General features: G+C 43.1%; 1 protein-coding gene and 1 long non-coding RNA gene across 2 annotated transcripts in view; one reads left to right on the forward strand and one right to left on the reverse strand.

Annotated features, from left to right (window-relative positions):
* The window catches only part of LOC139026834 (uncharacterized), a 405,332-nt gene that overhangs the window by 47,018 nt on the left and 342,537 nt on the right, over positions 1 to 15,777 (reverse strand). The window lies entirely within an intron of this gene.
* The window catches only part of LOC111961591 (endoglin), a 65,582-nt gene that overhangs the window by 16,851 nt on the left and 32,954 nt on the right, over positions 1 to 15,777 (forward strand). The window contains exon 3 of the mRNA XM_023983984.2: positions 13,766 to 13,914. Coding sequence (XP_023839752.1) covers positions 13,766 to 13,914 — 149 coding nt within the window. The remainder of the gene's footprint in view (positions 1 to 13,765; positions 13,915 to 15,777) is intronic.

The raw sequence follows: 15,777 nt of genomic DNA on the forward strand, positions 1-15,777 counted from the left end.
CCTCCAGGAACAAAAGGAATGCATATATGAGGATGCTGTTCATTGACTATTGCGRGGCCTTCAGTACCATAGTGCCCTCCCTATAATCTCATTACAAAGCTCACAGCCCTGGGTCAGAACTCCTCCCTATGCAACTGGGTCCTGGATTTCCTGACGGGCCGCCCCCAGGTGGTGAAGGTAGGCAACATTACCTCCTCGACACTGATCCTCAACACGGCGGCCTCACAAGAGTGCGTCCTCAGTCCCTCCTGTATTRTCTGTATACCCACGACTGCATGGCCTCACACAGTTCCAACTCCATCATCAATTTTGTTGACGACACAACAGTAGTAGGCCTGATCACCAGTAACGACGAGACGGCCTACAGGGAGGAGCTAGGCACTCTGACGGCATGGTTCCGGATAAACAACCTCTCCCTCAGCGTTAACAAAACAAAGGAGCTGATTGTGGACTTCAGGAGGAACCAGGCTGGATACGCCCCCAACCTCGTCAATGGGGTCGCTGTGGAGATGGTAAATAACTCATAACTAAATAACTCCTTGGCGTACACATCTCAGAGAAGCTGAAATGGTCTAACCACACAGACACCATAGTGGAGAAGGTACGACAGCAACTCTTCAACCTCAGGATGCTGAAAATTTTGCCCTGTCTCCGAGGGCTCTCACAGTGTTCTACAGGAGCACCATTGACAGCATACTGTCGGGCTGCATCCCAGCTTGCTTGCTATGGCAACTCCACCGCCACGGGCCGCAAGGCTCTTCAGAGGGGGAGTACACTGTACTCCCCCTCTGTACAGTGGGGGAGTACAGTGTAGGCAGTGTACACAGTACAGTGTACACTGCCTGCCCTACAGGACACCTGCAACACCAGATGTCGCAGAAAGGCCAAGAAGATCATCAGTGACCTCAGCCACCCAAGCCTGTTCTCCCTGCTTCAATCACTCAGACGCGGGCAGTACAGGAGCATCATGGTAAAAACTGAGAGACAGGCTGCTGAATATCCACCACTAGTCAGCTACCGGCTCCCCTTCCCCCCTGGTACTCCCCCCATGGACATTACCCCCACACATCCTCAACTCTCACTTACCTTACCTGCTACTTCCCCTTTGGACATTCTTTCTCCTGCTTCACTCCGCTATGATGCAGGGTGAGTTTCTTCTGCTTAGACGTTGCTGACACCTGACAGATCTTACAATGCCTGGATACGTGTTTTAAGTATCAGCTAACCATATCATATGTAATAGCAATTTGTCAGTCAATGACACAGTCTATGACATGGCACACATCCATTGGTTGTCGCCTCGCCTTAGCTGTGAAACACACCTGCAGGATTGTGAAATCTGACACCTCCTTTGCATTTTCTGGCCTATCCAGACAAAGGATTGATTTCTCAACATGAAAAAGACACATTTAAACACAGAGGGACGACGTTGTAAGATGTAATGAGTCAGCAGGTTTTTAATGGTGTCTCTGTGTCGCTCAGAGGATGCTGGGCAGAACATTTAGCTAATAAAAAAATTGGTGCCAATTTTGTACTGTCACTAAGTATGATCATATTTATTTTACAGTTATAAGAAAGGTGAAATCTTATCATAAGTATTTATAATTAGATTGTTGCTATATTTAGAGAGCATTTCAATCATTTCAAGCCTTATTCCCCCACTTTTGTTGAATAGGAAAAAAATCATCTATGATTTTTCATATTTTCATTTTTATTTTTATTATATTCTCACTGTGTGCGTGATTACACCTCAGAATTGTATAGCTATTTTTACCAGGATGGCGAGATTTTAATATTTCTGTCAGTATAGTCATTAGTTATAACAATACTAGGTATTGTTAATGGCCCTCTCATGATAAATAATTACTTTTGGGTATGTCTATTTAGGCGGAAATCTACATCGACATTACATTTAACAGGTTAATAGTCTGTACTTCCCTTTCTAAAGGAATATAGTCTAGATGGTTGACAACTCTCCGCACTCAGACAATGTCATTACTCTTAGAGGAAGATAAATAATTGTATTATTGACTGTATGTTTGTTTATCCCATGTGTAACTCTGTGTTGTTGTTTGTGTCGCACTGCTTTGCTTTATCTTGGCCATGTCGCAGTTGTAAATGAGAACTTGTTCTCACCTAGCCTACCTGGTTAAATAAAGGTGAAATGAAAATATAAAAAAATAAATAAAAATAAAGCTCAACACTGCAAATCTGCAAAATCTCTTCATCTTTGGTTCATCTTTGGTTCCGACTCCACTTCTTCAACTTCTCAAACGTGTCAAAAGTATCAAAATCTTAATTGCTATGCTATCCCCGATGTGACCAACCAGAAGTGGGCTCGTTAATATTTTCTGGGAAATCAGTGGAGAAAAACGGGTTAATGTCTGTTGGTCTATGAGAAARATATGCTGCGCAAAGCGATATCAATCTTGAATGATTGGAAGCACCCAGTATGCAATGCGTCGCTGCTGCTTCCATCTGCTCGGCGGAACAGTGTAAGCACAGCAACCGCTAAATTAGTCTTTCCCTCCAAAAGCCACGTTTGCTAATTAACGCCTGGAAGATTAATAGGCTATCGCTATACTGCAAATTCAAAATGTCTCGTCGTTTTGCAATGAATTAATTTCTTCACACTGGGACAAACCTGAGGACTGAGAGCTAATAAAGTGTTTATGGAACACCTTGTCAATTTGACAGAAGAGGCAACTGAACCAACAAAACAAAAACATCTCCCTCTCTGATGCTGCCTCGAATATTACAGATAGATGTTTCTGTATGTGTGTGAAAGGGAGAAACAGAGAGATATGGAGAAAGTGGGAGAGCATATATCAACAAGGAACGGCAATGTATTTAACATTCACCATATCGAAAGTTTCTTGCATCACCGTTCTAGGAAAGAACTGCTAGTGTAGTGAATGACAACAGCACACACAGTTTGTCTACYTCAAAGCGTCATATTGCTTTAGGAACAGCAGCACACAGACAGGCCATGAAGACTAATTGGGAGACAACTCTCAAGCCTCTAAGAGATAGGCGTGTGTTGTGTGTGTGAGTGAGCCATAGGCTCTCCATGCGTCATTGGATTTGTTGTTGCGTCTACTGTACTTCCGACAAAAGGAGACATCTGACAAACGGCTCCCAGAGGTATAAACAGAGGTACTCTATATGAAGAAAAGCTGTCTCCAGACCAGCTTTCACATCCCCAATGTCAGTGCCACATAACATCCCCAAATAACCGCGCACACGAAAACACCACACACAAAATACCCCTCCACCTTACTACCACATACAGTTGAAGTCGGAAGTTTACATACACCTTAGCCAAATACATTTAAACTCAGTTTTTCACAATTCCTGACATTTAATCCTAGTAAAGATTCTCTGTCCTAGTAAAAATTCCCTGTCGGAAAAATAGTAGAAAGAATGATTTATTTCAGCTTTTATTTCTTTCATCACATTTCCAGTGGGTCAGAAGTTTACATACACTCAATTAGTATTTGGTAGCAATTCCTTTAAATTGTTTAACTTGGGTCAAACGTTTTGGGTAGCCTTCCACAAGCTTCCCACAGTAAGTTGGGTGAATTTTGGCCCATTCCTCCTGACAGAGCTGGTGTAACTGAGTCAGGTTTGTTGGCCTCCTTGCTCGCACACGCTTTTTCAGTTCTGCCCACAAATATTTTATTGGATTGAGGTCCGGGCTTTGTGATGGCCGCTCCAATACCTTGACTTTGTTGTCCTTAAGCAATTTTGGCACTACTTTGGAAGTATGCTTGGGGTCATTGTCCATTTGGAAGACCCATTTTCGACCAAGCTTTAACTTCCTGACTGATGTCTTGAGATGTTGCTTCAATATATCCTCATAATTTTCCTTCCTCAATAAGAAATCTATTTTGTGAAGTGCACCAGTCCCTTCTGCAGCAAAGCACCCCCACAACATGATGCTGCCACTCCAGTGCTTCATGGTTGGGATGGTGTTCTTCGGCTTGCAAGCKTCCCCCTTTTTCCTCCAAACATAACGATGGTCATTATGGCCAAACAGTTCTATTTTTGTTTCATCAGACCAGAGGATATTTCTCCAAAAAAGTACGATCTTTGTCCTCATGTGCAGTTGCAAACTGTAGTCTGGCTTTTTTTATGGCGGTTTTGGAGCAGTGGCTTCTTCCTTGCTGAGCGGCCTTTCAGGTTATGTCGATATAGGACTTGTTTTACTGTGGATATAGATACTTTTGTACCTGTTTCCTCCAGCATCTTCACAAGGTCCTTTGCTGTTGTTCTGGGATTGATTTGCACTTTTCGCACCAAAGTACATTCATCTCTAGGAGACAGAATGCGTCTCATTCCTGAGCGGTATGACGACTGCGTGGTCCCATGGTGTTTGTACTTGCGTGCTATTGTTTGTACAGATGAACGTGGTACCTTCAGGCATTTGGAAATTGCTCCCAAGGATGAACCAGACTTGTGGAGGTCTACAATTCTCTTTCTGAGGTCTTGACTGATTTGTTTTGATTTTTCTATGATGTCAAGAAAAGAGGCACTGAGTTTGAAGGTAGGCCTTGAAATACATCCACAGGTACACCTCCAATTGACTCTAATGATGTCAATTAGCCTATCAGAAGCTTCTAAAGCCATTACATACTTTTCTGGAATTTTCCAAGCTGTTTAAAGGCACAGTCAATTTAGTGTATGTAAACTTCTGATCCACTGAAATTGTGATACAGTGAATTATAAGTGAAATAATCTGTCTGTAAACAATTGTTGGAAAAATTCCTTGTGTCATGCACAAAGTAGATGTCCTAACCGACTTGCCAAAACTGTAGTTTGTTAACAAGACATTTGTGGAGTGGTTGAAAAACTAGTTTTAATGACTCCAACCTAAGTGTATTTAAACTTCCGACTTCAATTGTACATACACAGTATCAGTGAAAGTGACAGTGATAATCAGGGACTTATTGATAGACTGTGGAGATTTGTATGGCCTGAGGATATAAGGAGAGAGTTAAGGCACTGTGCAGTGCAGTATAGGGGTGAGAGGCCTGGGGACAATGTGGGCCCCTGCAGAGCGTGGATAAGAACTTGTTTACTTTCCTGTGGATGGTCAGGCCTCTGTCTGCAGCCGCGGAAACAGCGGGACAATAGGTGTGTAGAGCTGGAGATGCGGAAGCAGGCCATTTTTATTTTGTTAATTTAGCATATGCTCACACCATAGTGTCATCAGACTTTTGATACCAATGTATGGTGAAAGGGGGGCACAAAATGGTGAACCACTATAAAAGTATTTTGTATGTAGAAAATACAAATTACAGCTCTCCAAAGTATGTTGTTACAAAATACATTTAATTGTCGTTCAGCCTAGTGTAATGCAAATGACAAAATACTCAAAAGTACTTTAAATACATATTTCAAGTACATGTAACATAAATACTGCCCATGCCTGAAATACATTTTATACAGCAAAATTACTGATTATTATTTTGTACTTTTTAACGTAGTAGTGGAATACTACTGCTAGACTAAAATAGATAKGTTTTCATCAATGTGTAAGATTTATTGTTCGGGTCCTGTAGTAAGAGGGCTACAAGTCTGTGTCATTTGGCAGACTACTGTATTCATGAATAACAAAAAATAACAAAAAATACTCTTCCCCAGACTATATATATATATATTAAAAAAAAAATGTTTTTACCCCCTTTTCTCCCCAATTTTCGTGGTATCCAATTGCTAGTAATTACTATCTTGTCTCATCGCTACAACTCCCGTACGGGCTCGGGAGAGACGAAGGTCGAAAGCCATGCGTCCTCCGAAACACAACCCAACCAAGCCGCACTGCTTCTTAACACAGCGCGCCTCCAACCCGGAAGCCAGCCGCACCAATGTGTCGGAGGAAACACCGTGCACCCGGCTCCCTTGGTTAGCGCGCACTGCGCCCGGCCCACCACAAGAGTCGCTGGAGCGCGATGAGACAAGGATAACCCTACCGGCCAAGCCCTCCCTAACCCGGACGACGCTAGGCCAATTGTGCGTCGCCCCACGGACCTCCCGGTCGCGGCCGGCTGCGACAGAGCCTGGGCGCGAACCCAGAGTCTCTGGTGGCGCAGCTAGCCCTGCGATGCAGTGCCCTAGACCACTCCGCCACCCGGGAGGCCCCAGACTATATTTTTTAATAAAATTCTTAGGTCTTGATGTCCAATAACGAATATCCTATCACAAATAAAGGTGAATGTAGGATAGTACAAGTCAAAACTGCCTCGTCTGCATTTTGCTCTTCCTCTCTGTCAAAGTGAATAGTGGTTTGATCCTTTGACTCTGTGAAGAGACTCAATAAATTGTCACTGATTCTTGTTGCTGGCAGGGTCACAATGCCTCTCCTGAATATATTACCCTTAATGTCAGAGTTGTGTGGGTTTTTATTTCCAGCCAAGGTCCTCTTTCTGCTGAGTCGGGAGATCCATTCCACAGAATACTGACGTTGGACCTTTCACCTTTCAAACAAGAACTGATAGTCTGATCCAAGTCAGATGAGGCTGATGATAAAGTAATCGGTTTAATATTTCTGCTTTTTGACAGTTTTTTAGAGGAAAGAACCACACTGGCTTTATCCGCTACGTCATGTCATTGTTTTCAATACACCTACCTAGGATCTTAATTTGAGCCAGTTTGCTACAGCAACAACAAGAAATATTAATAATTAAGTAACTTTACGAACAAATGCACAATGTTCAATCACCCTATTACGGGCAAGGCCATTAAGATTAATGGCATCATTATGTGTTCCACCAAAAATGTGGTATATCTGATCAAGTGTATTTGTGGTCTATGCTATGTAGTAAAAACAAAACGAGCTCTGAAAACAAGGATAGCAGAACACATGAGTAATATCAGTACTCTTGACCAGAGAAGCCCTGTGGCTTCACATTTCATGGAGGCTCGTCACAATATCAGCTCTCCGAGATACATTGGTATCGGACATGTTAAGAGTCCTTGGAGATACTGATAATGTATTACTGAGAAGAGAATTGTATTGGATTCACCGTTTGTCTGTCATGTCTCCAAAAGGTCTTAACCAAGAGTTTGATATCAGACCATTTCTTACATGAATATGTCACATTGATTTGTCCTGCCATCCAGGTCTCCACTTGGTCATTTTGTACATACAGTATACAGTATATTCGATTTTATGTAAATATTACATGTGCCCATCTCATTGATATACAATTATTAGAGGTACACAAGTTGTTTTTGAAATAGGCCACTGTAATTATATCTATGGCCACTGCCAATGGTCATATGGGTAGGTATTTCAACAGTTTCCAATGTAATCTATTTTTGGTGTTGCTTAGGTTTGAACTAGAACCGATTTGTATGCATGTAATCCTTTATGACCATATYTACACTACCGTTCAAAAGTTTGGGGTCACTTCAAAATGTCCTTGTTTTTGAACGAAAAGTGATTTTTCTTGTCCATTAAAATAACATCAAATTGATCAGAAATACAGTGCAGACATTGTTAATGTTGTAAATGACTATTGTAGCTGGAAAACGCAGATTTTTGATGAAATACCTACATAGGCGTACAGAGGCCCATTATCAGCAACCATCACTCCTGTGTTCCAATGGCACGTTGTGTTAGCTAATCCAAGTTTATCATTTTAAAAGACTAATTGATCATTAGAAAACCCTTTTTAAATTATGTTAGCACAGCTGAAAACTGTTGTCCTGATTAAAGAAGCAATTAAACTGGCCTTCTTAGACTAGTTGTGTATCTGGAGCATCAGCATTTGTGGGTTCTATTACAGGCTCAAAATGTCCAGAAACAAAGAACTTTCTTCTGAAACTCAGTCTATTCTTGTTCTGAGAAATGAAGGCTATTCTATGCGAGAAATTGCTAAGAAACGGAAGATCTCGAACAACGCTGTGTACTACTCCCTTCACAGAATAGCGCACACCGGCTCTAACCAGAATAGAAAGAGGAGTGGAAGGCCCCGGTGCACAACTGAGCAAGAGGACAAGTACATTAGAGTGTCTAGTTTGAGAAACAGATGCCTCACAAGTCCTCAACTGGCAGCTTCATTAACTAGTACCCGCAAAACACCAGTCTCAACGTCAACAGTGAAGAGGCAACTCCGGGATGCTGGKCWTCTAGGCAGAGTTGCAAAGAAAAAGTAATATCTCAGACTGGCCAATAAAAAGAAAAGATTAAAATGGGCAAAAGAACACAGACAATGGACAGAGGAAGATTGGAAAAAAGTGTTATGGACAGACAAATCTAAGTTGAGGTGTTCGGATCACAAAGAACATTCGTGAGATGCAGAAAATATCATGACACAAGGCGAGACCCAGATGCAGACACAGGAGGCAGATGGTTGGAGTCTTAAAATGTTTATTAATCCAAAGGTGTAGGCAAGAAAATAGTTGTGGACAGGCAAAAAGGTCAAAACCAGATCACAGTCCAGGAGGTACAGGCTCGTGGTCAAGTGGCAGACAGGCTCGTGGTCAAGGCAGGCAGAATGGACAGGCAGGTGGGTACAAAGTCCAGAAACAGGCAAGGGTCAAAATCGTGAGGACTAGAAAAAAGAGAATGCATAAAGCAGGAGAACGGGAAAACCGCTGGTTGACTTGGAAACATACAAGACGAACTGGCACAGCGAGACAGGAAACACAGGGATAAATACACTGGGGAAAATCAGCGACACCTAGAGGGGGTGGACATAATCACAAGGACAGGTGAAACAGATCAGGGCTTGACAGAAAAAGTTTAAAAGATGCTAGAGGAGTGCTTGATGCCATCTGTCAAGCATGGTGGAGGCAATGTGATGGTCTGGGAGTGCTTTGGTGGTGGTAAAGTGGGAGATTTGTACAGGGTAAAAGGGATCTTGAAGAAGGAAGGCTATCACTCCGTTTTGCAATGCCATGCCATACCCTGTGGACGGTGCTTAATTGGAGCCAATTTCCTCCTTCAACAGGACAATGACCCAAAGCACAGCTCCAAACTATGCAAGAACTATTTAGGGAAGAAGCAGTCAGCTGGTATTCTGTCTATAATGGAGTGGCCAGCACAGTCACCGGATCTCAAGCCTAATGAGCTGTTGTGAGAGCAGATCGACCGTATGGTACATAAGAAGTGCCCATCAAGCCAATTAAATTTATGGGAGGTGCTTCAGGAAGCATGGGGTGAAATCTCTTCAGATTACCTCAACAAATTGACAAGTAGAATGCCAAAGGTCTGCAAGGCTGTAATTGCTGCAAATGGAGGATTCTTTGACGAAAGCAAAGTTTGAAGGACACAATTATTTCAATTAAAAATCATTATTTATAACCTTGTCAACGTCTTGACTATGTCTCCTATTCATTTTGCAACTCATTTCATGTATTTCTAAGTGACCCCAAACTTTTGAATGGTAGTGTATAGCCTCTGTGATTAATTATGATTGACTATGCACTTAAGTGAATCTAATTGCTTCCACACCCACCATGCGTCATGTGCCTAGTGGACATATGAAGTGAAATGTGTATATTTTGGGATTTAAGCACTCAGACTGTTTGACCTGATGAAGATCTGTTTCGGATTGAAGCGTTGTCATTAAAGTTGTGAATTGGGAGCATAAACAGAATGCGGGCCTTTCTGTTCTTTTACGATTATAATTTATGTACATTTTTGTAGGAGTTGATCAAAGTCTGACATTTCTAAGTACGACGTTCAGAAGCCTTTTTAAACCTCAAATATACTACAAGTTAAACATTTATCCTGCAATAGGATGATCAAATTAAGATCTGTACAGTATGCCTTGAAGAGTTGGGCATGTTGCAAAAAACGATTACAAGATTGGAAATAATAATTAAAATATTTTTTGCTGTTTAGTTGTGTAATACGTCAGGGACATCTGTAGATATTAAACATTTCCCACAATGTTAGGTATAAACATTAATATTAATATTAATATTAATAATATTAATATTATGTACAAAAAAAACAAGAAGGCACAGATAGTGGACTTGGAATGTACCAGGCTGTGTCAGAGGGCTAACTTTGTGTACTTTACAGTATTGAGAAATCCTCCCTCCTCATACCTCGAGCCCCACTGTAGTCCGCCCCTCAGACAGGAGTCACATGCCTATTTTGGCATTTCCTTTGGCTCAGCATCAGGTCTGGGAGTTGACCAGAACAATGAGACTAGAAGGGGCAGTCAAGAGACAGATACAAACAGGCAGAAAAGATAAGGGAGGAGGAGAGGTATAAATGGCAGATTCAGCAAGATGGCCAGACGCGATTCAAGCCAAAGACCTAAATCCTCAGATGAACACTGTGACACATCATCATTTCCTAAACATCCTCTATTATCCTATCATCCTCTATCATATCATACATCTCATATACTGAAGGCTACATCCTCTGGCATCTAAAATCATGATGCATTCATTCAACCCTGACTCTGCCTCACATCTAACTCACATCTAAATGGGAATCACCACCATCATTCCTAAACATCTCTTCTTCCAATGGAAAATAAAATGTAAGGCGCTGCTGATAAAAATAGATACAGACAGAGGAGGAATGGAACAGCACTTCTCTATAGCTCATTTACCAGCAAACCGCTTAGTGAGGCCGTTGGCATTTCCGGGTCAGGCAGAGGGGTCAGTGTGACTATGGTTTATATTTTTAGTGACTGGTAAATAGGATAAGGAGAGGATCTCTGTGTGTGTGTGTGTATATGTGTATGTGTGGTGTGTGTGTGCTTTGCCCGGTGGTGGCAGACACCAGGGGGTGATTTACCTAAAGCAGTCCGGCGCAGTCACAGGCTGTTGACTCTGTCACATGAGACAGCGTTTCTTTATGGCAGGTAATCTGGCTGTTAAGTGGACATTATGAAGGCACAGGGGCAGAATAACAGGAAGCCAGGCCTTGACTAGGGCAGAAGAAGAGGGATGATGAGAAAAGAGAGGGAGGAGCTCGCTTGTGGAGCAGTGGGGAAAGAAAGAAAGCCACAGTTCATAAACGAAAAGATGAGAGGCTGGAAAGAAAGAGCTGTTTGTGTGGTGGGCATTGGCTTGACTTTACTCATGCCCCTTCTCTCTCTCCCTTCTCTCCCTCCATCCCTCCCCCCCGTAGTGATGAAAATGTCCTCTGCCCGGGTTCTCTGTCATCATCAGGCCAGACGTCTAAACCGGGCATTTCCTGTTGCCCTCACGAATATTGTTGTTTCCTGTTCAACCCCCCCCCTCTCTCCCTCCATCATTCCATGGCGCTGATCAACCATAAACCCCCTCCCCCATAGGCCTTGCACATTGTAGTTATAGTAAGGAAAGCCTTGGTCTGCAGGAGCGCTGATATAGGATCAGTTTAGCCTTTTAGATCATAATGAATAAGGTTATATGGACAGGGTGACCTGATCCTAGATCAGCACTGGTACTCTGATATTCTTTGTGAATATGAACAGGCCAAGAAACTGAAAAGCTATGATTGTCTCTTAGATGTTCATAACAGTTTTGAACTCTCGTAATAATTTATCAGAATAAACCATTATACGTGTCTAAATCCGATCATTTAATTCTGCCACTGTGAAACATATCAGCTGAATGATAACTGATCTTTCTAGAAAATGGCGAGGTTTTCGATTCATCTTTACCACCGACTCATTCCAATTTAAAAAAAAGATCCATCACATAGAACGAGCTGAAAATCCTCGTAAATTTTTCAATGGATGGAGCATTGTCCTCTGTGCTCTATAATATCATCCCTTTCCATAATGGGTGTCAGTGGTATCCTGTTTAGATGTGTGGCTACTGATTGGGACTCAGAGACTCAGACTCAGAGACTGTATTTGTCCTGTGATCATATCTGGGTCAGGAGACAGACAGTCTGAGCTGTGGGGCATCAGGGCACAGCCCAGCCCCCAGCACAGCCAATCCAGATCTGAACGTGCCGCAACCATGACGCCTGCCACCCAGTGACCCCGCAAGGTGCAGATAGAGCCCTAATCAGATCTCACTGTGATGGGCGGGACTTGGTCCTAGTGCTGACTGTTGATTGGGTAGGAAGCGACACCTGACCCTGCTCTTCCCGAGGAAGGAGGCGGTTTAATGGTGGGGAATATTTATAAAGCACCAAAAGGACACTCCAACCAGGGGACAAAGTATTAGGAACAGATAAAGCAAATACATACTTTTTTAACTGTTCCCTCTGAGGTCTCCACACAATGCCAGCCTCTTCTGACTCTCTCCCTACAATCACACACACACACATCACACACACACACACGCACACACACACACACAACACACACACACACACACACACACACACACACACACCACACACACACACACACACAACACACACACCACACCACACACACACACACCACACACACACACACACACACACACACACACACACACAGTCTTGTACAGCTAACCTTGTGGGGACATACAATTCAGTCCCATTCAAAATCCTATTTTCCCTAACCTCTAACCTTAAACCTAACCCTAATCCTAACCCGTACTCTTACCCTAACCCTAACCCTAACCCAAAAACCTAAACTTTATCTTAACCCTAAACCTAACCCTAGCTCCAACCCTAACCCTACAACTAACCCTAGCTCCTAACCTTAATATTTAACTTAATTCTAACCCTAACACTAATTCTAACCTTAACCTAAACCCCTAGAAATAGCATTTGACCTTGTGGGGACTACAAAATGTCCCCAGTTGGTCAATTTTTACTTTGTTTACTATTCTTGTAGGGACTTCTGGTCCCACAAGAATAGTTAAACACGTCACACACACACACACACACACACACACACACACACACACACACACACACACACACACACACACACACACACACACACACACACAAGGAAATCAGCTGCCCTGTGTCTGTGACAGAGAGCAGAGGTTGGGGAGGAAACTCCCTGTGGTGTGGCATGGTGCAGTCAGGGAGTGAGGAATAGCAGAGGAATGGACTTGATTCAATGTTACCCATATGGCCGTGAGGTCCCAGATAAACTCGACCTATCAGCCGTGCCAGTCAGACCGGCAGCCCCTCCCACACATTTAGCATCCATACTCCTTACTTTATCTCCTGATTACAACACACGGCAGTGCTGCTTCCTAATGACCCGCCATGCAACCCTTGTCCCCTCCTTCCATAGACAGTCACTGAGTCACGAGTGATGGAGTGCATGTGGAGGAATCAGAGATGAATAGAACAGGAAAACAACACCCTCCATAGGCTAGGTTAATCTGTAACCAAGAGGGTGATTGAATATGTGTTTCAGATCATGTATTATAGTGCTAGTCTACCGAGCTCTTTGCATGTTGCCTAACATATCTATTAATATATCTCGCTAATGATACTGTATCTTGGGTTTTACTGTATTTATGGTTTATGCATAAAACATTACGAGGAAATGCATAATGCATTATTCATATGGTCATAATAGAGGGTGTTAGCTCTATCAGCTCTCCTTGGTTTTCTCTTTTTATTGTACGTCTCCTCTTGTACACTCTTAGAAAAAAAGGTGCTATCTAGAACCTAAAATGGGTTCTTCTGCTGTCCCCATAGGAGAACCCTTTGAATAACTATTTTTGGTTTCAGGTAGAACCCTTTTCGGTTCCATGCAGAACACTTTCCACATTATTGGCCATCATTGTAATAAAGAATTTGTTCTAGACTCGTTAAATAAAGGTTCAATAAAATGTATGGTCCTAGAAAATGTGAACTCTCTACTCTGTTTAACCAGGTTTCCCCCTGTCTCTCCCCCAGCATCCCAGCAGACCTGTGAGCCAGTGGCGGTCCCTGAAAACCAGAATGCCTGGATCAGGTTGAGAGAGATGCTTCCAGGCTGCTGGACCAACTACACCACTCAGGACGGCAAAGAAGTTCACATCCTCAGCCTGCACTACACACCTGAGGTAAGACAATCTACTGTATACGGTTCGCCTGTTCTAAACTACTGTGGAAGGCTTCCACTGCATTTCAATCGACCAGTATGTCCAGTGTAAAGATGTCCAAGATTAAGACACAGGTTCCAATATGCAGTACACTGATATGTGAGGTAATATGATTTTACTGTAGTCATATTTGTTCAAATGACTGTCGTTTTTCAAATAATAGCATTCTTTTTTCAAAATGTTCTGCATTGTTAGATTAAATTCAGATCATATGTGGAGTCCATATAGTAGATAGCTACGGTAGCTCCATATAGCTGGAATATTTGTCCCGTTCCCGGGGGGAAATGATGTTTTGGGAGAGTGTCTGTGTGAGATTGATACCAGATGATCGTCAGCACACCAGGCTAGCTTTCTCATGAGATTGATGTCAGATGAGAGTTAGCACACTAGGCTAGCTTTCTCATGAGTTTGATGCCAGATGAGTGTTAGCGTGCTAGGTTAGCTAGCTTTCCCATGTGGCTGAGAGTCAACATTAGGGACACCTCCTCTGGTTAGCCTGATAAGTGCAAACACATGCCAAACATAACTTGGAGCTGGGGTCACCCCTGAGGTGAATGGGGTTCCTTACAGGCTTACACTACATACACAGTAGTGTGAAAACACACTACCGCATCCAACAGCCTGCATGGGGAATGGGGCTGTGTGTGTGGATGTCAAAAAGGTGTACCGTAAATTGCAGTAGGACCAATTGGAAATCAATTGAGGAAATTGACCCTAGATCAGTGCTTAGGAGGACGAATGTAATCCTACACTGCTATTTCCTACGCAGACTTCCTTTTTCATTTTCTGACAGTGTCTGGTCAGCACATATTAGTAATTTCTTTATCAGTGCTCTCTCTCTCCCTCGTCCTTCACTCTCTGTTTCTCTCTCTCTCTCTGACACACGCACGCAAAGGCACACACACACACTGACTTTATCTCTCTCATTCCCTCTTTAATATTAATTAAAGGGGGCTCACCCAGGAGTGGGTCTGTGTGGTACCCATTAGTGTGTGGTTGTGCATCGGATGAGATGCCATCACAGGATGATACAGTATCTGAGGATGGCTGCCTGGATTCCTCACCTTAATGAAGGCTAAAGGAGGCCCTCGGCCTGCCTGCACTAAATGGAAAAATACTGGAAATCTCTTCCTGTCTTCCTCTGCTTCTCCCTCTGGCGTCATAGAAAACAACTATAACATGTTAAATTGTTCTTAACTCATGTTTTTATGTACACAGCTAAACAAAGACAGATTTCTTCCAAGAATGGTCCTAGAGTGGTCCAAGAAAGAGAAATGTGGTGTAGAAGAAATGTTAGCTCTTTACTGCCAGGTTTTATGAAACACGAAAGGTTGAAGAGGAGGAGGAACACAAAGGCTGTAGTTTGTCTGGAACTGGAGCCAGCCATGTGATCCCGTGGACATTCCACAGAGCAAGCGTATCCTGTTCTCCTGTGGGACCAGGCTAAATGTTTGGATTTGGAGAGTGAGGGTTCATGCTATTTCTCAACACACACAGCCTTATCACTCCCTTTACTGCATCAGTTTGGGGCAGTGCTGAAAATGTACGATTTGGAAGGCTTGGAGGCTTTGCTTATCCTCAGACACAAAGCAGGGGTATGTCCTTGGCTGAAGGCAAAATGTCTGTCTGTCTGTCTGTCTGTCTGTCTGTCTGTCTGTCTGTCTGTCTGTCTGTCTGTCTGTCTGTCTGTCTGTCTGTCTGTCTGTCTGGTCATATGGGAAGTGTGGCTGCCTGGCGGTCTGTGTATGGGTTCAATATGGCAGGGGGATGGAGGGACAAGAGGGAGAGAAGGGAGGAGAGAAGGCAGAAGGGGGGGGCTTGTCC

The sequence above is a fragment of the Salvelinus sp. IW2-2015 genome, linkage group LG4q.1:29, assembly GCF_002910315.2.
Source record: "Salvelinus sp. IW2-2015 linkage group LG4q.1:29, ASM291031v2, whole genome shotgun sequence".
Lineage (NCBI taxonomy): Eukaryota > Metazoa > Chordata > Actinopteri > Salmoniformes > Salmonidae > Salvelinus > Salvelinus sp. IW2-2015.